The sequence below is a fragment of the Ceratotherium simum genome, chromosome 4, assembly GCF_057802395.1.
Source record: "Ceratotherium simum simum isolate JZ-2026a chromosome 4, ASM5780239v1, whole genome shotgun sequence".
Classification (NCBI taxonomy): domain Eukaryota; kingdom Metazoa; phylum Chordata; class Mammalia; order Perissodactyla; family Rhinocerotidae; genus Ceratotherium; species Ceratotherium simum.
The window spans coordinates 8,969,570-8,993,685 of NC_141903.1; the positions used below are offsets into that span (position 1 = coordinate 8,969,570).

At 37.8% G+C, this 24,116-nt stretch overlaps 1 protein-coding gene across 5 annotated transcripts in view; it reads right to left on the reverse strand.

The window, feature by feature from the left end:
* RANBP17 (RAN binding protein 17) overlaps positions 1-24,116 on the reverse strand; it is a 347,331-nt gene that overhangs the window by 42,442 nt on the left and 280,773 nt on the right. For 3 of the 5 annotated variants that reach the window (XM_087429435.1, XM_087429433.1, XM_087429436.1), the window contains 3 exons: positions 24,010-24,098; positions 13,741-13,860; positions 11,426-11,508 (listed from right to left, as the gene is read on the reverse strand). In XM_087429435.1, coding sequence (XP_087285561.1) covers positions 11,426-11,508; positions 13,741-13,860; positions 24,010-24,098 — 292 coding nt within the window. The remainder of the gene's footprint in view (positions 1-11,425; positions 11,509-13,740; positions 13,861-24,009; positions 24,099-24,116) is intronic. The other 2 variants (XM_004428530.3, XM_087429434.1) reach the window with 1 other exon arrangement.

Here is a 24,116-nt window from a genome sequence, read left to right on the forward strand (position 1 = left end):
CAGTCCCCCTCTCACTCAACATCCTTTCATGGTCCCACTCCAGCAGTTGGATGAGTCTAGCTTCTAGATTTCCCTTCAAGCTCCAACTTGTCCATCCACACCTTTGTTTCAGGAGGGCTGATCAGTGATTTTTTTCCTGAACTTCCAACTCTCCCCTTTGGACCTATTTCCCCAACTTCGTCCAATATTGTACAAGGTCTAACTACTAAAATAAATTCCCTATTCTATAAGTGTCATAGTGCTTGTTTTTTCCTGTTTGAATCCTGACTGATATGTATATTTTGGTAACCATATGTGTACTAAGAGGTTAATGAAGACAAGTACTTCTAGCAGAGCATGAAACACAGGACCAGGGTGACAGTCTCCTCCCCTTTGTCTACCTTAAAGAAACATTATACAGGTTTTCTTCTGTGCATCCTTAGAAGCCCATGTGGCTTTGCTTATAATTTATACATTTATACACCATTGTCTGGAAGGCTGAGGCATGTCTGGAATTTACTCCATATCAAATTCTATACCCTTTCTCATGATCTCATCCAAATTTACCTTAGAGATATATAGTAAGTTCCATGAGGATACAACTCAATATCACAGCATTTACTTAACAGCTACTATATACGAGGTGCTGGGATAAACAAATGAATGAAATAAAAATCTCTGCTCTGAAGTTCAGTCTGGTGGAAATAGATTTGTAAATATGTAATTCCATACAATGTACAAACACTATCAGAGAGGTGTCAAGATGTTATGGGAACAGAAGAGACTGATTCTGCTTAGGCAGGAGGGCAGTGGAGAAAGGCTACACAGAACAGGTTACTTCTCAAGAATCAAATGAAGTTTCCCAGGTGGACTTGGTGGGAGAGGAAGGTATTCCAGGTAGATTAAGTGCACAGGCATGGAGGTCTGAGAAAGCAGGGTACTGCAGGAGAGGACAGTTCTCAACCACTGCTTTTCTAACTTTCTCTCAAATTAAATATAAACCAAAGTAGACATTTCCCCTCCCTTCCTTTCCCAGGAAAGAAAAGCACTGCTCACATGTTACAGAAAGAGCTAGGGTAATTTGGGGTGGGGTGTACCTTACACATTTTGGGTTTGTCGAGGAGGCCAGGGTCAAAGGGAGAAAACTGGATCATTTTTGGGGGCCTTTTTATGCTGATGTCCTATGGGGCAAGTAAAGGTCCTATATTCTGCAGCAAAAGATGGAACAGGCAAACCAAGAACTGTGATGGGGAAAAAATTTGATTGTAAAGGATTGGATAACCTATCACCAAGAAGGATTAATTATTTAGAATCACAACTTTTATCTCTATGTTCAAGTTAATTTGGCATACATGTCTTATCTTTTGGACTGTTTTAGACACATCTGTGTTAACTGAAACAGTAATCAGTATATCATCAATGACCTTGCAAAAGTAGAATAAGTAATAGAAATTATTAAATAGGAAGCTATATCTCATTGTGCTCAAGTACCTCAGCATTCCGTGGTGGCTATAAAAGACTATGGAAGAGAAGGCTTGGCCAAGTCGTCATTTATTCACTCCAATTCAGGTTTATTCAATATGTCTTATTCAACAACTTATTAAAATTGAAGGCCCTGCCCTCAAAAAGCTTAAAATCTAGCAGTTAGACACACATTACTATAAACAAAAGTGACAGGGCTGAGGTTTGGTTTGATGTTCTTCTAGAGGTGCTGACAACCCTCCTTGCCTTCCCTGCTCTACTCCATGCCTGTCAAGTCCCATGTCCTTCCTTCCCAGAACATCCTGCCTAAGAGGGAGATCGCTATTACACTGACGGACAGCTGGGAGATGAAGGCATTTCCAGGCTGGCAGCCACTGAAGCCAGTCAACAGTTGCCACTTTAATACTACTGTAGCAGTACAAAAGGAAATGATGCTTTCCTTAATGAAATAAAAAAGACTTTCAAAATTTAGAATCAAAATGACTACCTCTAATTGCTTCCTACTGACTACATCTGCCATAATTGGGGGCGGAGGAATGAGGTGCTGTTCTATCCTTAATGTTAGACCTGGGTACGATGGATGTTGAGGCTACGTTGGGGCTTGGGAAAAGAATGCTGCGAATGGATGGTTCACCTGGCCCAAGGCAATAATGGGGGAATGGAGGCACCAGTGCTATGGAACTGCCATTCTTACTCTTGTATATGCTGTACAGTAAAAGAAATCTCACTGAATAATAAGGGGAAAAAGCTGGGAAATAAGCATAGAGGACTCCTGATATAACTTGGTTTATTAGAAGTATTTTCCTCATTATTAGCTTATAGTAACTGCTTAGTTTCCTCTTTCTTAATCTCTCTTCTCTGTCCTTTTTGGAGAAACTTTTTGTTTTTGTTTTTTGCTTTGGTTAGCTTCCAGCACTCAGAAGTACCCTTCTGGACAATTCTCAAGATCTAGATTCAGAGAGGGATGTATATAAAAAGACGCAAAATCTCTGCTTCTGTTTATCTGAGATCTGCTTTCAGGTCTACTTTTTTTTTTTAAACTTTTTTTCTTCCTGAGACCCTACCTCTTCCTGAGTGACTGACTTCATGATGTCCTCTTCAGAAGAGGCTCCCTACACCCAAAAGGGAGTGACCTTCCTTCCCAGGCCTTAGCCAGGGAACTATATAACAAGATAACACTCTAACAAAGGATAAACATAGAGTGCATAAGGGAGTGATGAACCAGGTGGGCCTCTGAGTCATAGTGACCTGGGGTTTGAATCTTACATCCTTCCTTACTGCCTGGGCGTCTGAGCAGATTATTAACCTCTGTAAGTCAGTTTCCTCATCTGTAAAATGAGGATAATAATAGTCCCTATAACTCACAAAGCTCTGATGCAGAGTAAAGGAGACAGCATATGTAAAGTGCTTACCGTCGTAAGTGGCACAGTGCTCAGTAAATGTCAACTATAACAATGCATAGTACTGGAGGTTCATTTCTTTCTCCAGTCTAATAGCCTGTCAGTTCACACACGGGGAGCTAGGGTCTAAAAAAGAGCAGGAGGTGAAGCTGGGTGTGTGTGGTGTAGAATAATGTCACTTCCTTCTAATACATAATTCAAAGTAAGTTCAATACTATATCATTGACTGCCTTCCCCTGTTCCTTAAATGGAGAATTGGCTGCAGGGGGTCACAGTGTGGTTCTTTGCCCCACATTCTACCAGTTCTCTGCGCCCTCAAAAGAATACTTAAAAAAAAAAAGGTGCAAAAGATAAGATATACTATAGTAGTACCTTGTACCAGGAAGAACTAACAGTATAAACAATGTTATTTCCTGGCTTATAAAGCAATCCACTACATTGATTTACTTTTTCTTTTTCTCTATTAATCTCTAAAATTTTAAAGTGAATTTGATATTTAGCTGACAGCTCTATAGGTTGAATGTCTTCATTCATCATCAGAACAGTTATGGGAAGAGAACTGCAAGCTTGCTCACATTCCTTTACTTCAGGTTACTCAACTCACTCTGTCTCTCTGCAAACAAGCCGAGACCACTGAATGTAAATGGTTTGGGACAGAATTGAAGCTGTGAAGACTGGAAAGGAATATATTTACCTTTCGGATTGAAAAAGATTAAAACAATGCAGTGTTGATAAGGATGTGGGAAATTAAGCAAGTTGTTGGCAATGTACATTAGTATAACCATTCTAGAGGGAATTGGGTAATATTTATTAAAAATATAAAAAAATATGGGGCCCAGCCCGGTGGCATTGCAGTTAATTTTGCGGTTTTGCTTCGGCGGCCTGGGGGTTCACTGGTTCAGATCCTGGGCACGGACCTACTCACTGCTCATCAAGCCATGCTGAGGCAGCGTCCCAGATAGAAGAGTTACAATTCTACAACTACGATATACAACTATGTACTGGGGCTTTGGGGACAAAAAAGAAAAAGAGGAAGATTGGCAACAGATGTTAGCACAGGACTAAGCTTCTTCTTCTTCAAAAAAATAATATATATATATATGTATATATAAATGTACAAATCCACTTCTGGGAATATATTCTAATTCTAAACATTCACTACCATATCTACCTATCTACTAGCATCTGCATTCACATACACTGTCTTCTGTAAAAGCCACCCCCTCAATATACTCAATTAGCTCCCATCTCCTCTTACATGCTTAAGGACAAAGCACCAACAATTTTCCCCTTTCTCTCCTACGTAATCTTTTTTTTTGCTATTAGATTATCTCATTGGAATACCAAAGTCATGCTATTATCTCTTCCATTAAAAAAATACAAAACCTTCTCTTGGCCCTACTCCCCTGCTAGATATTACTCCTCTTTCTAACAAAACTCCTCCAAAGAACTGTCTGTCTTCACTGTCTTTATTTTTCTCCTCTGATTCTCTTTTATGCCCACTCCACTGAAAGTACTCTTTTCAAGGTTCCCAATGACCTTCTTGTCGCTAAATGTAATTGTCGACTCTTAGTCCTCATCTTACTTGATTCATTGGCAGCTTTTGACATAACTGACTACCTGTTCTTCCTTATCTTCCAAGACACACACTCTCCTGATTTTCTCTTACTGCAGTGTTTGCTCCTTCTCACTCTCTTTTGCTGGTTCCTCCTCTTCTCCCTTAACTCCTAACACTGGAGTACCCCAGGGCTCAAACCTAAGTCTTCTACATTTACACTCACCCCTTATCCTGGTGATCTTATCTAGTTTGTTTCACAGCTTTAAATACCATCTAAGAGTCAATGACTCCCATATTTGTTTCTTTAAACCAGACCTCTCTTCCAAACCTCAGACTCATATAATCAATATCTCCACTTGGATGTCTAATCAACATCTCAAGCTCAACATAACCAAAATTGAACTTCTGATCCCCCTACCCCATCCCAACTTCCCCATCTCAGTTAATGGTAACTTCATCCTTCTAGTCATGTATGCCAAAATTCCTTGACTGCATTATTTCTCTCAAACCATATATCTAATCCATCAAGAAATTTGATTTGCTTTATCTTGAAAATATATCCAGAATCCAACCACTTCTCATCACTCCCACAACTATCACTTTGGCCAAAGCCAGTATCAAATCATGTCATTCCTCTGCTCAAAACATTCTACAGTCTCTCTATTTCACTTGGAGTTAAAGTCAAAGTCCAGATAATGTTCCACAGGACAGAACATCACACGACATTGCTCTTGTTATTACCCTCCCTTTTGTTCACTCTGCTCCAGCTACTGATCTCCTTGCCGTTCTTAAGATGTGCTAGATACACTCCCACCTCAGCACCCTAAAACTTGGTGTTCCCTCACCCTGGAATACTCTTCTCCAAGACATCCGCGTGACGAACTCCCTCATTTACTACAAGTCTTTGCTTAAATGTCATCTCAATGAGGCCTACCTCAATCATTTTGTTTAATACTGCAACATGTTTCTCAATCCCTGGTACTTCTAATGCCCCCTATCCTGACTTGCTTTCTTTTTCTTTCATAGCACTTATTACCTTCTGACATACTAAATAATTTCTTTTTCAGTTTTGCTCACTGATGTATCCAAAGAGTCTGGAACAGTGCCTACCTATGCTCTCAATATACATTTGGTGAATGAATGAAGCTCACAAAGCTGAATGTACAAAGTTGCTTACTGAAACACAGTGGATGACAGTGAAAATTACATGTTTATCAAAAATTATATTTATCAAAAGGTGAATAATTAAATTATAGTATGACCATAAAATGGAATACTTTGCAGCTATTTAAAAAGATATGGTAGATATATATATATATAAACAAGGAGTGATTGCCATGATATAAGTAAAAAACAGCAAACTACATATTAGCAAGTATATTATGATACCTCTTTTGGAAAAATATATGTACACATAAAAAGTACAGAAGAGCACACACTAAACTGTTAATGATGGTTATCTTTGAGTGAGGAGATAATTAGGATTTTCACTTTCTACTTTCTATAGCAATTCTGAAATCCTGTAGTTTACTAAGAGACCATGCTAATGTTTTATATTTATATAATTTTGTAAAAGCTATTGTCTACTTCAAATGCCCTCCTCAAACTTCTGGGCCCTATTCTTATTCCTTCAAAAAATACTTCCTTCTCCAACCACTCAGTTTGAGTTAGAAACTTCTTCTGAGCTCCCATAGCACTCTGCCTGCTTCTCAAGCATAAAAGCGAGCATGATGTATCATAATTCCTCATTTACTTGTCTCAATCCCCTGCTGGACTCAAGTTCCTTAAGGAAAAAATCAGTTAAGATTCTTTGTGTGTCTTATTTCTCTTCCTATTCCTTATAATTCTCACAGTATCAGACACACAGTAAATGCTAAATATTAGCTGCATGGATGAAAGAATCCACTGAACTCTAAGCACTTGTTCAGAGATCACCCTGACTTCTTCAACAGCTTAGTTAGCATTTTTCGCTTGCGTGTATAAGCAGGCAAGTCTAACACATGTGGATTCACTGTGGAATGTATTCCTCAAGACCTTGCCTTTGTAAACCACCTGATCCTGGTGCTGGGATCCTCAAGGTATTGATCATTGTGTTGCCTTCAGAAGACTTTTGTGAGCCTTACTATACTACTTTGTCATTCTATGTCCCGAGCGAGCCAGGTTTCTGATAAGACCTAAGGCCATATCCATGGTTCCTGGGTAATCTGTTTTCCAGAACTATTTCCTGGTGACATTTTATTAATGTTATTAATTAATGTCTAGTTATTTCAAGACCAACGCATTCTTCAGCTATCTTTTTGTAATCATTTAAACATAAATATACAATCATAATCCTTCATTCTTACAATGATTTTAATAATACATGCCAGTAATTTTCAACCTTTTTTTTTTTTTTTTTTTTTTGTGAGGAGATCAGCCCTGTGCTAACATCCACCAATCCTCCTCTTTTTTTTTTTTGCTGAGGAAGACGGCCCTGGGCTAACATCTGTGCCCATCTTCCTCCACTTTATATGGGACGCCGCCACAGCAGGGCTTGCCAAGCAGTGCGTCGGTGTGCGCCCGGGATCCGAACCAGCGAACCCCGGGCCGCCGCAGCGGAGCGCGCACACTTAACCGCTTGCACCACCGGGCCGGCCCCTTCAACCTTTTTTAACAAAAAAAGCCTTTTTAAACAGGTGACCCTTTTACAAACAAATCTACTGCAACTATATAGCTAGGTGGTTCTGGTCAAAGTGGCAGCAGGGTCCCCTCCTTCCTCGTCTCTGGAGGGCCTCCACAGTACTTTCACAGATCTCTAGGGTTCTGCAAAACCCAGTCTGAAAACCACTGGTTGTTTTCTAGGTCACAATAAATAACAGTGGCTTGTACATCACTTTAAAGTTCAACTGAAGCATATTATTAAGTCATGTCTTAAATGCACCTGGAGCATATAATGCTTAAGAGAACCCTGAAGTAAATTCTTATGTATAGTGAATAATCACAGCTGATTATTAAAAATCCATTTTTAAAGTTTAGATTTTCACACATTGAGCTTTCTTAAATCAGGGACCTAAGGAAGAAATAAAAGTAGTTCCATTTTGGCCAGTCTTATGAAAATAATCACTATTTCTCCCTCCTGTGCACTCTTCAACCAACAGATGTCACTAAAGATACCAGTACCCAGAGGCAAAGGGAAGAAAAGATTAGACAAATGGAAATTGAGCATAAAAAACATCCAGTTCTTAAAACTGAGAAGTAGGTTTCCAAAGTAATAACATTTATTACACTGCACATAACATTTTAACCAAAAATTTAAGAAAGAAATTTCTTTTATTAAGTTGCTCAGGCTGAATGGATCATAGCACTAAGTTTTGAAATACATGTTCTTGAAGCAATTTAAAACTCATTAGAAATAATAGGCTTGGGCTAGTAGAAAATGTGGTAAAATTTAATCCTCATCCAAATGTTACCTGGGCTGTACAAACAGGAAATTGTTTTGTGCTACTGTGGCTAACCTCACTGCTGACCCTGAGCTGTAACGGCAAGAGCAGCTGAGAGCTGAAGCAAAATTAAAAACTTACATCAAAGTATATCATGACAGAATGCAGATAAATAAAACAGCATATCAAAAGTATCATTTTTCTGCCAGCCTCACTGAGCAGCGAGGTGGAGGTATTCCACAAAATATATAAAAAATCAGGTGCATTTGGAAATGAGTCCTTCCCCCTCTGCACCATGCCAATCATTGACTACCAGAATACTGCCCATGACAGGTGAGCAGAGAAGAAACCCAGTGAGGACGGGGACAGAAGGGATCACAGAATGTTCTGGCCTCTTTATGCCATGGGCTTCCCCTTCCTTCACCTTGGCTTACCAAAGAAATAAATAATGCTGGCTCTTCTGTGTCCTCCCAGACATTCTTTCCCTCATCTTCCAGACTCCTGGATAGCAACATCATGATCTCCCTCCAATGAGCGTATTAGAATCTCCAGAGGTAAAAGCATGGGTGATGAAACGTTACAGAAGGTAAAGACAGATAAAATCAACTTGGCTGATGGGGGCCAGAATGGGCCAATCAGTGAAGGCTGAAAAACATTTTTCTATTATTTTATGTAAAGTGCACGTGTCAAAGTCACTGGTGACAAAGTTGAAGAACATTTTTCCATTGAGCCTTTGATTTCCCTTAAGTTTTAGGATAGAAATCACCATACTAAAAGAACAGTGCTTCATCATAAATATCCAAAGTACGATCTTCCTGTGGCAACTCCCAAGTGGCAATAAGGAATATGGAAAGACTATTGTCTGAAGTTACACAAACTTTGAATGAAATTCCAATTCAGCTACTTGCCAGCTATATATTTGGCAAATCTCTTAATGTCTATGAGCTTCAATTTCTTCATAACAGTAATCATAGTCGCTAACAGGTCTAAGGGCTTTACATGCATTATCTAATTGAATCCTCATAACCACTTTATGAAGTTGGTATTATTGTCTCTGTTTGACAAGAAACTGAAGCAAGATAGGCTAAGCCACTTAACCAAGGCCAAATGACTGGTGAGGGGCAGATAATAATACATATCTTGGGGATTCAGTGGGCTAATGTATGATAAATGGACTAGTATAGGAGCAGGCACGTAATAGCTGATTAAAAAATGAAAGCTATCATTACTATTAGTCCAAACCGAGGAGCAGAGCTTTACCCTAATCTCCGTTTTTCTTCAGGGTAAAAAAACTCCTTACTGGCATTTCTTCTCAAGAATGTTTTGAAGGTTTTTTCTCTTTTCCGCTCCACCTCCTTTCTCTTCTTTCCTTTCCTCTCTCTCCCTCTGTCTCCTTCTCTTCTCCTTCCTCCACTGTAACCCTCACATAGTTATCTTTCTCAACTTGTGCTGCAATGTCTTTGTCTATGTCAGACAACCTGACAGAGGACTGGATAGTTTTTGAAGCCCCATAGATTTGGCACTGTTCTGAGATTCCTTTTGCTGTCACTTGCTGGACATACATTCTGTCCTAGAGATCTAGTGATACTGGAAGAGGACGACATCACTGCTTTTATCAGCCCTACTGCAATAGTGAAGCATCCCCAAAGGAATAATCCCCAAAATGGATCCAGAAAAAGGGGAAGGAAAGATACGACTGTGCTTGGTAACAGGAATCTAACATTTGTATAGTTAAAGCTCTACTGACTACTAAGAAATTCTTATATATGTATTATTTAATGAGAAATATTATTTCCTCTTAGAAACTCAGTACTTGATATAAGCATAAGAAAGCAGGACAGTGTGGTCCAAGCACGAGGCATCCCTGAACAAAAAAGTGATGTGGTCAGTGAACTCCTGTCCAAAGAAGGCTAGCTCTGTGAGCACAAGAGAACAGCTTTGGATCAAGGAGAGGCATGTTCATTGAGTACCTATCCCATGTCACACCCTGTGCCAAGCCCCTTACCCAGAGTAGCTTAATTAACCACCTCTAACCCTAACTAGACAGGTAGGTCACTAGGTATTCATTATTTCTAATTTTATATATGAAAAAACTAGGCACAAAGAGGTGTAGTGTCTTAGCTGAAGGTCATGGAGTTGATAGGGTTGGTACTAGGATTGGTACTCAGATCTTTTAATCTCCCAAAACTATGCTTTTCTAAGATACCATGCTTTTGGAAAAAGGTCCAGACATATATCTTTGTATGATAAGACACTGAAAGGAATTAGATATACACTGGAAGTACAGCAAACTGTATTGAGAATATTTAAAAAGGGGTCCATTTTTACCTTTAGGAGGCAAAGCAATTCTATTTTATATAATTCTAATGTGTCCATTTTCAACAGATGCAAAAGTTGTGGCAATGGAGTTACTGGTACAGATGAAAATAAGAGAGTACAAGTTTACTGACTTAAATAGGTGCTTTCTGTAGTTTCCACATACTTACAATCTCAAACTCTAAAAATCAAATGTACAATTAAAACTAAGCATTTTTATCAGAGGTCTACAATGCCTACAGATCAGAGGCCCAGAATGTGTTTTGAATTGAAGTAAAAACAACTTAAAAGTGTTTTTCTGCTTTTTAAAAAAATAGGCTTTACTTTTAAAAAGGTACTACGCATCAATGGTTGTTCCTACACACACACACACAAATACACACATACTTAAAGAGGCTTTACAAAATTTTGTAAAATCTGTTTCTAGGCACTCAAAAAGATATGAGAAACAGGCAATTTTTGAGACAAAATGTACTTAGAGTTGGCTTTTGATTTGGGAAGGAACAGATAGGCAAAAAAAGAAGAGGACAAAAAAAAAGAAAGAGGACACAGGGAAACATCTCTCAAGGAGAAGAGCACTGAACAGAGCCCAGCTCGTAGGCAGTACTCAATGTGTGGTCAACTAGATTACAGAGGATTCTTATCCATCCTATCCCCATTCCCTGGGTACATAAAGGTCTCACTCAGAGAGCTGAGAATTTCATTGACGAAGCTGTCAGAATTGGCAAGTATTAGGGTTTATGGTAGTTCTAAGGCTCAATTCTAACTTCTAACCAAATATTTTGACTATAATTGAATAGGACAATCTTTACTATAGAACTCTGATTCTAGGAGTGCAGTGCGCAAAAGTTTCCTACAATAAAATATTGACTGCTCTTTACCAGTATATTTTTCCAAAATTCAGTGCTGGTGACATATTGGTCTAACATTTCTTGACCCAAGATAGCAAACTCTCTGATATAACTTTTAGCAGTTTTGAATATGCTGTAACTTTTCAATATCCTATCTAGTGTATTCCCTTTGCCTACTAACACTGCAAGTTTAGCCAAAAGAAATTCATCAAGTTGGTCAGGCATGATTTATAGTTAAAGGCATGCTGCTCACCTCTCCTGATGCCAGTATGATAGCTACCTGGCTCTTTGCACTCCTATTACCCACTTCACAAATTCATACAGATATGAAGCTTCAAAAGAACAAAATAACTAACATCTTTCTTTCCTCCAAAGAGATAAAGTTATATTGCAGAGACAAATATGGAAAAAGATACTCACCATAAGTGCAAATCATTTTACTAGCTTCTCTGAAGAGAAGAATTCCATTAGGAGATGATACATCAAAATTCAAACGCTGGGATCTAAGAAATATAGCAAAAAATTAGACTACATGTGCAGATAAAGAAACTCAATATAGATTTAAGATATCTAGCATTTTCATTTATTAGAAGTAGCAGCAGTACGATTATCCCTTTTTTAAAGTGTCATTCCATTAAACAAGTGTTGATAAAATATGTATGCTAATTTTCTCACTATAAAGATAGTAGGACAATTAAGAAGAGTTATTTTCATTTATTTGCTGATTCAAAGAATTGACTTTATATCTGCCAAAACAATATCCTGATATCCTATATCACAGACCTCTTACCCCCTTCTCCTTTCCTGCAAAGTGATTGACAGATAACAATAAAAAATCCCAGGTGTGTATGTGTAAGTTTATACAGATACTTGGATAGAGATTTACATTTGAGATCTCCTGTAGTGGCCAATAAACATTTTTAAAACAAATTCTAAGGTGACAGATAGGAAATCTGGGTACCTTTAATACTGGTCATATGCATAATGAATCATCTGATACTTCAAGCATATTTCAAACACGTTAAATTACATACAGACTATAGTTTCCAATGCATATAGCTCAAGAAAAGAGAAACAAATCCCAGAAGTTATAAAGGAGAACAATTCTACTTCTCTGATTCCTGACAGGTGGGGGAACAGTACGAAGAGGGTAAAGGACTCACACGCCATCCTAACATAATATTTGCTTTTTTAACAGCACTTTGGCTTTAGTTGGCTCTGATATGACTTGTTGCTGTGCTTTCAAGAAATAATGGTATATTTTTAAAAGGATTAGCAAAAAATAGGGAACCAGCTCACAGCAAAGAAACAGCAAAAAGCCAAGATATTTGCTAAAGTCCTTTTGCTAGGAAAAGAATGAATTGTTGCTTTTCAAAATGCTTTTGAATTAAGTGCAACTATAATTTATTAGAAATATCGTGAACATTTGACTGTTGGGATACAATTCCTGATTAAAGAAAAGAAATGTATATACATAATTCACATTAGATTCTAGAGAAAGGTAGAAAAGATAACATATTTCCTGCGATTACAGATTTTCACTAGGTAGTTCTTAGGACAACTGTGCTAGATATGACTTATCTGTCTATGGCAGATATAAAATACTTTACAACATACAATGCAATAATTTTTTCCTTTAGTATTAAATGTGATATCAGTAATATATAATATCAACTATCTGGTTGAAAAAAATCATAATTTAATAAAAACTAAATTTCTAATATAGAAAACATAGCCACTTTTCCTTTAGTATTTAAGGCACCTATGAGAATGGTTTTAAAAAAACTAACAGCTTTCAAAAAAATAATACTCACATTATTTATTTGCCAGGTCTTTTTCCACCTCTTGTCTTAAAAATTTTAAATTACTACTGTGCAGCACCAGAGATAACATTAGAGCTGTAATCCACACTCCTCCCCTGTCTGGATATTTCCTTTCCAACACGCAGTTTACAAAGAGGAACTGATGAAATAGGATGGCTAAGTGACAGGTAATTTGGTGCTAAGCCATATTCATGATGACATATTTTAAAGAGGTAAAACCAATTAGCTTATTGTAGTTTTTTTCTTTTAGCTACATCTTTGTTAATATTTATATGCAGAGGATTTGAATCTCTGCTGGTCTATGCAAATTATAAGGTCAACTAGGCAATTTCTGAGACATGCTGTAGCTGCTATTTAAATGAAAATCTTGAGTGCATAAATCATCCACATACATGCATCTCAGCATAGAGGAAGAAGGATAACTTAGAACTCAAAGCAAGGACAATCCCCAGGGCTCCTAAGACAAACTATGTGTTCATGAATTGCTCTGGGACTCAGTTCCCTTATCCATAAAATGTAGCATCTCAAATCAGACACCTTTAAACTCTCCTGCTTTAAAATTCTATGGAATTGCAGCTAAGCAGTTTAACAGTTAAAATAGCTGCCCTTCCTCCATTTTGTGCCTTTGAATATTTTAAATAATATTTTAAATAATAATAATGGTGGCTGTAGTCTTCCAATGTTTTTACAGTTCCCATAGTCCTCATATACACCTAAGTATACTATATTCTTTCTCCCAGAAGGTCTCAACCTTATGTCTCTAGTTCTATTGCTTTCACTGATCATCTTAAGTTTTGGTTCCTGGGTTCTTGCTAAGCCTTGAATTTATACACGCCAGGCAGGAAAGACTGACCTCTGACCTCTGCTCCCAAATAGTAGATTGTTTTTTGACTCTCCTATCACACCTCTTACCTGTTTTGCATCAGTTCTGCCATAAGTTTTAAGATGGGAGTTGTACATGCTGGCTCTCCATACCACCGCTCGATAGCCCTCTGAAGAACTGGAAGATATGTTGGGTACCTTTTATAAAGACTGTTAAAGAATTTAAGGGTCAAAAGAAATGTTGTTGCTGAAAATTAGTGCCACTTAAAAAGAAAAAAAGGGAATCCACATTTGTTCTACATTTAGTATACAACGGCAATTTTATAAATTGCTCTCCTAACCTGCACAGCTGTACTTTTTTGAACACTGCAAATGATTTGCTCTTATTTGTAACATATCCCACACATTATATTGCTTTATACTTGGCATACTCTATAAATAAAAGATACACTTTCAGAAAACTTTTAGAAGTAATATACGAATATGGTAAAGTTGCAGGATACAAAATCAACATACAAAAATAGTTGCATTTCTATACACTAACAACGAAGTAGCAGAAAGAGAAATTAAGAATACCATCCCATTTACAATTGCAACAAAAAGAATAAAATACCTAGGAATAAACTTAACCAAAGAGGTGAAAGATCTGTACACCGGAAACTATAAAACATTGCTGAAAGAAATTGAAGAAGACACAAAGAAATGGAAAGATATTCCGTGCTCTTGGATTGGAAGAATTAACATAGTTAAGATGTCCATACTTCCTAAAGCAATCTATAGGTTCAATGCAATCCCTATCAAAGTTCCAACAACATTTTTCACAGAAATAGAACAAAGAATCCTAAAATTTATATGGAAAAACAAAAGACCCCGAATAGCTAAAGGAATCCTGAGAAAAAAGAACAAAGCTGGAGGTATCACACTCCCTGATTTCAAAATATACTACAAAGCTATAGTAACCAAAACAGCATGGTACTGGCACAAAAACAGACACACAGATCAATGGAATAGAATTGAAAGCCCAGAAATAAACCCACACATCTATGGACAGCTAATCTTGGACAAAGGAGCCAAGAAGATACAATGGAGAAAAGATAGTCTCTTCAACAAATGGTGTTGGGAAAACTGGATAGCCATATGCAAAAAAATGAAAGTAGACCCTTACCTTACACCATACACAAAAATTAACTCCAAATGGATTAAAGACTTGAATGTAAGACCTGAAACTGTGAAACTTCTAGAAGAAAACATAGGCAGTACGCTCTTTGACATCGGTCTTAGCAACATATTTTCAAGCACCATGTCTGACCGGGCAAGAGAAACAATAGAAAAAATAAACAAATGGGACTACATCAAACTAAAAAGCTTCTGCACAGCAAAGGAAACGATCAACAAAACGAAAACACAACCTAACAATTGGGAGAAGATATTTGCAAACCATACATCTGATAAGAGCTTAATCTCCAAAATATATAAAGAACTCATGCATCTCAACAACAAAAAAACTAACAACCCAATTAAAAAATAGGCAAAAGACCTGAACAGACATTTCTCCAAAGAAGATATACAGATGGCCAACAGGCACATGAAAAGATGTTCAAAATCATTAACTATCAGGGAAATGCAAATCAAAACTACAATGAGATATCACCTCACGCCCGTCAGAATGGCTATAATTAACAAGACAGGAAACAACATGTGTTGGAGAGGATGTGGAGAGAAGGGAACTCTCATACACTGCTGGTGGGAGTGCAAACTGGTGCAGCCACTATGGAAAACAGTATGGAGAGTCCTCAAGAAAACAAGGATAGAACTACCATATGATCCAGCTATTCCACTGCTGGGTATTTATCCAAAGAACTTGAAAACACCAATGCATAAAGATACATGCACTCCTGTGTTCACTGCAGCGTTATTCACAATAGCCAAGACTTGGAAGCAACCGAAGTGCCCATCAAGGGACAAACGGATAAAGATGTGGTATATATACACAATGGAATACTACTCAGCCATAAGAAACGATGAAATCCAGCCATTTGTGACAACATGGATGGACATTGAGGGTTTTATGCAAAGTGAAATAAGTCAGAGGGAGAAGGTCAAATACCATATGATTTCCTTCATTAAGTAGTAGACAACAACAACAATAAAAAAACACATAGAGACAGAGATTGGATTGGTGGTTACCAGAGGGGAAGGGGGGAGGGAGCAGGGCGAAAGGGATAATTCGGCACATGTGTGTGGTGATGGGTTGTAATTAGTATTTGGGTGGTGAACATGATGTAATCTATGCAGAAATAGAAGTATAATGATGTACACCTAAAATTTATACAATGTTATAAACTACTGTTACTGCAATAAACAAAAAATTAAAATAAATAAATAAAAATAAAAAAAGATACACATTCAAAGTATCATATAAGTAAAACATTTAAAGAATTATGCTTAATATTGTAGTAAAAGGGAGTATATTTAGTTAATGAGGATAAATACATATTTGAGTTGTTATTATCAGTCTCTTAGGCATCAAACTACTTAAGAAAAAATGTTGTTTATTATGAAATTTTTAAAATACATCAAAGTAGAGGGACTAGTAATAATAAACCCCATGCATCTATCTCCCAGCTTAGAAATTACCTCTATTCTTTCTTAAGTTGTTGACTTGCTCTGCTTGCTCCCATTGGAGCTCCAAGGAACACTGGAGATGTTAGCTTGAAGATAAGCTTTGGGTAACTTTTAATCTACTCAAGGTCAGTGTTGCTAAAACGTAGTCCCATGCACACCCAAGGAGAAATTCTTGAACATCCTCATCAATACTAAGGAGTGTATGTCTCTGATAAGTCAATGACCGAGACCATCAGAACCTGGCACACTCTGACTCAGCTCCACTGGCCATTTAACCCATAACTGGTCTCCCCCTTGCCAAATTGACACATAAAGGCCTAAAATTGTAGCAGAAACAACTCTTAGTATGCCACTACCTTCATTTCCTTTTTCTTTTCCTAATCTCTAAGTCTGTCTCTTTCTGATGTTTTTCAATATACTTGTCTTTTTGTTTCAGATGAAAGTGGTGAACTGAATCACTTAATGGTGTTCCTTTTCTGTGTGGTATGGGTAGAGATCTCCATGGTAAGAAAGATCACAATTTTCTTCTCTGCTCTTAGAATAAATTTCAAATTCCAGGGCCGGCCCCGTGGCTTAGCGGTTAAGTGCGCGCACTCTGCTACTGGCGGCCGGGTTTGGTTCCTGGACGCGCACCAACACACCGCTTGTCCGGCCATGCTGAGGCCGTGTCCCACATACAGCAACTAGAAGGATGTGCAACTATGACACAGAATTATCTACTGGGGCTTTGGGGGTGGGGAAGGAGGAGGATTGGCAATAGATGTTAGCTCAGAGCCGGTCTTCCTCAGCAAAAAAAGGAGGATTAGCATGGATGTTAGCTCAGGGCTGATCTTCCTCACACACACACAAAAAATTTCAAATTCCATAGCATGGCACACAAAGCCCTTTAAGATCTGGCCCTTGCTTACCTCAAGTCTCATCTCAGTACTCCTGCTCTATCTATGGTTCAGCCATTCTTAATTCCCTGCAAATCCACTGATGCCAACTCTCTGGTCTCCATTCCTCTATATGCCGCTTCTGCTGCCTAACACATTTCTGTCTTTCAACATCTAGCTCAAGTTTCACTTCCTCTGGGATGGTGAAACTTCCTCTATTTTGTCAAAAGCCATCAATCTCTTCCTCATCTACAGTCAATGAGCATTTTGACTACATCTCTAACAAACGGTATTAGGGTTGGTTGGTTGTGTTATCTGTCTGTCCCGTTAGATAGTGAGTTCCTAAAGGGCAAAGACCTGTGCTTCCTCACCATGTCCCTACTAATTCATATTTGTCCCTCAGATTTCAATATAGATGTCAATTATTCCAAGAAGCCTCCCTGACACTACCCCCTGCCCCCCAAGACTGGGTTAGGTGTGTCTCCTATGTATGGCTGTGGTACTCTGTGCTGGTGCTACCACAGCACTTTATCGCTATTATATTATATGCTTTTTGAGGGCAGGGCCTATGCACTTATTATATGCATGGGCTGGCACAAAGTAGATTGCAATAAATATTTGTTGCTGTAAACCTGCCAACCTAAAAATGAGGTGTAGCATATTTGATTAGAACCACTTGTTTAATTCTTTTTAACTACACATTTCACTTTGAAGTTCAGGAAATAATTCACATAACGTTCAATGAAAATAAGCCCTCTAATACCATAAGAGTGGCATGCTCCCTAAAAGTGCAAAAAGCAATACTTTTGTCCCCCTAGGTATATACCATGTTAAGGCTGTATTTGTATATATTGAAACAATTTACTTAACGAGTATTTATCGAAGGCCTAGTCTATAACTATCTATTCACTGTTTTAGACTCTCTGGAGATACCTGCAAACCAAATATTAAAAAATTCCTGCCCTTGCAGCCGGCCCAGTGGCGTGGCGGTTGAGTTTGTGTGTTCCGCTTCAGCGGCCCAGGGTTCACCAGTTCGGATCCTGGGCTTGGACCTACTCACCGCTCATCAAGCCAGGTTGAGGTGGCGTGTCACACAGAAGAGCTACAACTGTACAACTGTGAAACACAACTATATACTGGGGCTTTGGGGAGAAAAAAGAAAAAGGAAGATTGGCAATAGATGTTAGCCCAGGGCCAAGCTTCCTCAAAAAAAAAAAAAAAAAAAAATTACTGCCCTCATGGAATTTATATTCTAATAAGAAAAGAGAAAATCAACAAAATAGATATACAATATGCTAAAAAGGACTACGAAGGAATAAAGCAGAGAAGGGAGATAAGAAGTGAGTGTATATGTGTGAGTGAGGTTTCAGTTGGATGAAAATGAAAAAAATAAAATCAGTGAACTTGATTATTAACTCTATTTTGGCTACTGTCAGATAACTTACTGTTCTGTTTTTTCTATGGACTAGAAAATCTGTTATTTTTGATAGATGGTAGATACGATGTGCTATGTACTGTGCTAGGGACCAAGGATCCAGAGATAAGTAAGACACGGCTTTTACTCTTGGGCAATTCATGCTCAAGCCTAAGTGGAGGGCACATAATAGGGATACCTTGAGTACCAAAATTCTGAAGTAGTGGCAGAGGAGCACTGGTGAGAAAGTATTCCACCAAGAGATCTCTTGAGCACAAACTCAGTGATCATTAGTGTGAAAGCATCTGGAAGGCTCATCAGGAAACTGAAAAGACCAAAATCTCAGAATCTAAGAATAACATAAGCACACACAAGCCCCTTTGCGAGGCATTCTAAAGGCATTAGGACCATCATATTTTTCAGAGCACACTGCATTCACTATGGGATAAGTCCAGTGGATATGAGAGGATGCTCCCTTTTCTGTGTGGAATGAGAGTGGTACCAATTCTAATATGCTTCTGACAGGGGTTACTGCCACAGAGAAAATGAGTGATTATTGGAAAGCAGAGTAGAGGTCTACCAAGCTTCAGGTTAAAAGGGCTTCAGAGTGAGAGTGCCAGACTCAGATTACGGGGTGAGAATCAGAACCCACTCTAGGAGTTTAAATTTCCAGTGGCCTTGTGAGGACTATGTATATACGGACAGGAGGAAGACAGCGAGAGCCCTTAGGTAGAACAGGCACAGATCTAATTGCTTTCACCTAGATCTTTTCAATGAATACCTAAGGTCTACATCAGATAAATGAAAAATCAAGAGCACTAATGATACGATACTGCCTTATAAGACGCCAAATATGAAAAAATGAAAAGTATGAGGTTTGCTTCTTGACAACATCCATCCATCCATCCATCCATCCATCCATCCATCCATCCATCCATCCATCCATCTATCCAGTAGTTATTAGTACTTACTATGTGCTGAACCTCAAGAAAACAGAAATGAGTAAAAACATAATTCTTTCCTCTGGGACTTCACAGTAGAGAAAGCATTGTAATATACTAGAAGGCAACAAGAGTTTTTGTTAAACCTGTTAGGAAATAACGGTGTGGTTCCAGAACAGAAATAGCCTGCCAGTGCAGAATTTATTTTAAAGGTATTCCATGAACATGAAACATCTGTACCTTTGTTCATGAAGACAAATGCTGCTGGAAGCCTTTCCTCTCTCTTCTGTCTGGCAAATGCCTATCCATCTTTCAACACCTAACCCAACTTTCACTTCCCTGGGACTCCTACTCTTTTTGCCAAAAACATCAATTTCTTCCTCTTATATGTTCATATGGTCCTTTGCGTGCATCTTTGCTACAACACATTGATTATTAGTTATTTGTTATATCCACTAGATTGTGATCTTTTTTTTTTTCTGAGGAAGACTCGCCCTGAGCTAACATCCACTGCCAATCTTACTCTTTTTGTATGTGAGCCGCCACCACAGCATGGCCACTGACAGATGAGTGGTGTAGGTCCACGCCCGGGAACCAAACGCGGGCCGCCAAAGTGGAGTGCGCTAAACTTAACAACTAGGCCACCAGGGCTGGCCCTAGATTGTGATCTTCTAAAGAGCAATCCGTTCTATCCATTCTTGTAAAAAGCAATCCTTTTATTAATTCCTCATGGCTGGCACATAGCATACAAAAAATGCTTATTGAACAGTGATTTTTCAGGTTTCCTTTCTTCCCTATTTCTGTTTGCCCAACATACTGCCAATTACTTTCTTTCTTCTTGAAATACAATTTTGATTTTCTTGGTCAATCAAAACCATCAACTACTTTATACTATCTATGGAATAAGGGTCCTTAGCCTCATATTCAAGGGTCCAAGACAGCCTGCATTTCCAACCATGAAATAAGTGGTATCTATAATAAAATACCTTCTCCACTACTCCCCTTACTAAACCTGTGCATAGGACAATTGAAAATCTCTTACTTCATAGGTCCAGTAGTCCAATCCTACTTATTTGGTAAGATCCAGGGAAGTATTTTCACCTTCAGAGAGCCTTTCCTGATTCCCCAGCTAAATGCAATTACCCTATTTGTATCCACTTATCACCCTCTATATTTTATTGTAGTCATTTATGTAGGTATCTAACTGACTCTATTAAACTATAAGCTCATTTTGGGGTAGGATTTGAGTCTAAGTAATCTACATCCCTCATGAAACCTAGCACAGTCATTAGCCAAATTTGCTAAATAAGTGAGCAAATGGGATTTCTTTGTCTCATTCCATATTAGGGAAAGGAACTAACAACAGTGGTGGAGTATTTACTTTGTGCCAGACACTGTACTAGGCCCTTTACATATGTCAGTTCACTCACTTCTTACAACATACCTGTGAGATAGGTATTATTAGCTCTGTTTCATGGAAGAGAAAACTGATTCGGAGACATTAAATACCTTACCCAAGACCCCACAGGTTGTTAAGTGGTGAAACTGGGACTGGAATCAAATGCTGTCCTATTCCAAAGTTTGTGCTCTTGTTCATATCTCATGGTCTTGTCTTTATATAATGTTTATACATATTAATAAACAGCACTGATTGCCTGATTAAAAAACAGCAGACTCAAATATCAGATTATGACGATGAAAAGACTGAGTGTGGGGAAATAGTGTCACACACATTCCTTTATTTTTTTTCAATTTCCATCTGGATTTTTGATACATCAGTCTAAGTATGATCTGGGAAAAGTTTAAACAAGGTGACTAAATGCACTGCAAAGTAAGGTGCTTTCATATTGTTGCGTTCTCACTATAGGGGTAAAGAAGTATATCAATGATTCTTCTTCAATTCTCCAGTAGTGGAACGATTTATCAACATGGTTCCTGTGTAGTTTCAGGCAATTTAGTTTTGGAAGGACAGAGTGATAAGCAATGTAGTTCGTGTACCAGTTAATGTAGTCAGTGTTTATAGAAATGTTTTTGAATTAAATAGCTAACCACTAAAATAGCATTTTATCAAATAATCGCCATAAATAAAATGCATTTTGACTTTTAGATGACATGTGCTCTTATAGGGTGTTTCTTCTGCATGCTAAGGACTGTATAACAAATTAAAGAACACACATTTATGTGGGTAAAAGGCAAATAAACTTTCCCCAGCAGTAATGCGGGAATCATCACTGACGGTTTGACATATCAATATTTCAGGAAGAATAAATGACTTCCATATTCATGTTTTTTTTTATCATATACTTATTCATTTTTACATTACTAGAATACTTTGGAAAGAATCCGTACTTTATCACCTGAAACTGCTTAAAGTATTTCAAAATATTTTAATAAAGCTTTTTGAATTATCAAATAATGTAACTTTTAAACAAATTTTACTATTATTATAAATATTTGCTCTTCATCCTTTGCCCAAAGGAAAACTATAAATCTTGTCTCAACTGAATGAACACCATTTATCATATTCATTTTGTTGTCAATACAATTATGAAAAGCCTTTGGCCTTTTCCCAAGGAAGCTGATTTGCTACTGAAACTCAATTATTATAAGTGTAGCCGGTACCAAGCCACCCCGTTTGGCAATCTAACACAGCTTCCTGCACAACTGACACTTCGCCCTCCGCCCCTAACCCTAATAACATCAACATCTATGGGTCAAATGGAGGAGACAATGGTTGCTAGTTCAAAACAAAACATTAAGTCCCACGGTTTTCCGTTTGCTATTTTCTGCCATCTGCTGGACAAAAGTTTCACCTCAGGTGCCAAAAAGGAGTTCAGTGAGGAAATGGAAAACAGACAATTACAAACTTAAATTACAATATATTCTATAAATTTTAGGCAGTATCAATTATGGCAGATATTTCTATACTTTGACACTGAGGGGAAAGGTTCTGACCTTCACTCTTGGTTAAGACTGTTGAAGAGGAAAACATGAAATGTTAATTGCTGGACATTCTAAAGTTGCAGCTTGATTTCAAGATAACCATCAATTTTAAAGTACCAAAACTAGGTTTTTATGATTTTTCAAATAAAAGAAAGTTTTTACTTTGTGAGCTTCTATTTATGTTTAGAGAAATAAAAGGGTCATATGTAATTCCAGTTTATTCTTCATAGTTAAAAAGAATTATATGACTTTCCATGTTAAAATCTATAATCTCTGTACACGTACTTCGTATGCTGATATAAAGACATACATGATTCCTCAATGACATGGAAAATCCTTATGTCTAATCCTTCTATAGGCACATAAATCTGTGGAAGCAGGTTTTAAGATTAACTAAAAATGTTAAGTCAGCATTCAAATTAATGTTGAAATTTTTTTTAATGTGTAGAGTTCTCCCTAAAACATCCCAATAGTTATGTTTTTGGCCATAACTGTGGCATCAGTAGTTGAAGACTGCCTTTAAGAAGTTCCTTTTGCAATTTAATTTATGAGGGAAGTTTGGATAAGAAGGGTTTGAAAAGAGCAATTGAGAAACAGTATAACAAAAAATAAAACAGCTTTAATGCTGTAGAATTTTTCTTATGTGCCCCGATGGTTTCATGTATAAAGGCATGAAAACATTATATTACATTAATATGACTTGCATAAATTGTCACTTCCTGTTAGGGTCAAAGAGGATTCATGCAATACTATTAAAAAAACATTAACAGTAATCATTTATGACTGCCAAATATGTCCCAGACATTATTCAAAGTGCATTACCTACTTTAATGGTCACAATAAGCCATGATACTGGATGTCTCCTTTTTCAGATGAGGAAACTGAGACTCAGACAGGTGCAATGACTTGCCAAGGTTTACACAGCAAATGGAGAGCTGGAATTTCAAGCCTGGTGTGTCTGCCACCAAAGTTCATGCTCTTTTCACTCTTACATGATGAGGCATTTCTATCAGGGATGTTTGTTTATTTATTTTGCTGTCTGTACTAAGCCTTGGCAAAAAATTCAAATTTTACACCAAATGAAAAATCCTGACCATTTCCCCCTTTTCATGTCCATTAATATTTTCATTATGATGAAAAACTGTAGCATGATAAATTAAGCCTCAAAGAGCTAAAGCAAACTTCTCAGCCCTGCTAACTGAAATGGAGTAGAAATTCAAATCTCCTCAAAAACGCCAAATGGTAGGATTCATTGATCCTGAGTTAAAGACGTTAGCCCGATTATTCCTGCAACTCCAACATAAACAATCATTTGGGGATGTAATTTTTAAGTTGTCAATATTTGATGGCACCAAAAAAGTGACCTCTCTGAGCTGGATCTCCAAATGCTGTGCTCAGTTATCTGCACTGCTGCCACTGTGCTGTAATTTTTAGCTGATTACACATTAGTTCATTTAGCTTTGTTTCCTCTTCCCTACTGTGCCATACTATTAAACGAAAGCGAGGGGCCTGGCATCCCTCTGTGCACAGAGCTGGTATTGTCACAGTGTAATAAGGATACATCCAGTCAAACAGCATGGTGTAGCTGGTCTTTGTGTTCAGTGCAAAGGCAATCCCTCGAAGATCTCTTGCCAGCCCGATCAACATACGCTGTCAGTGGGAAAGAGA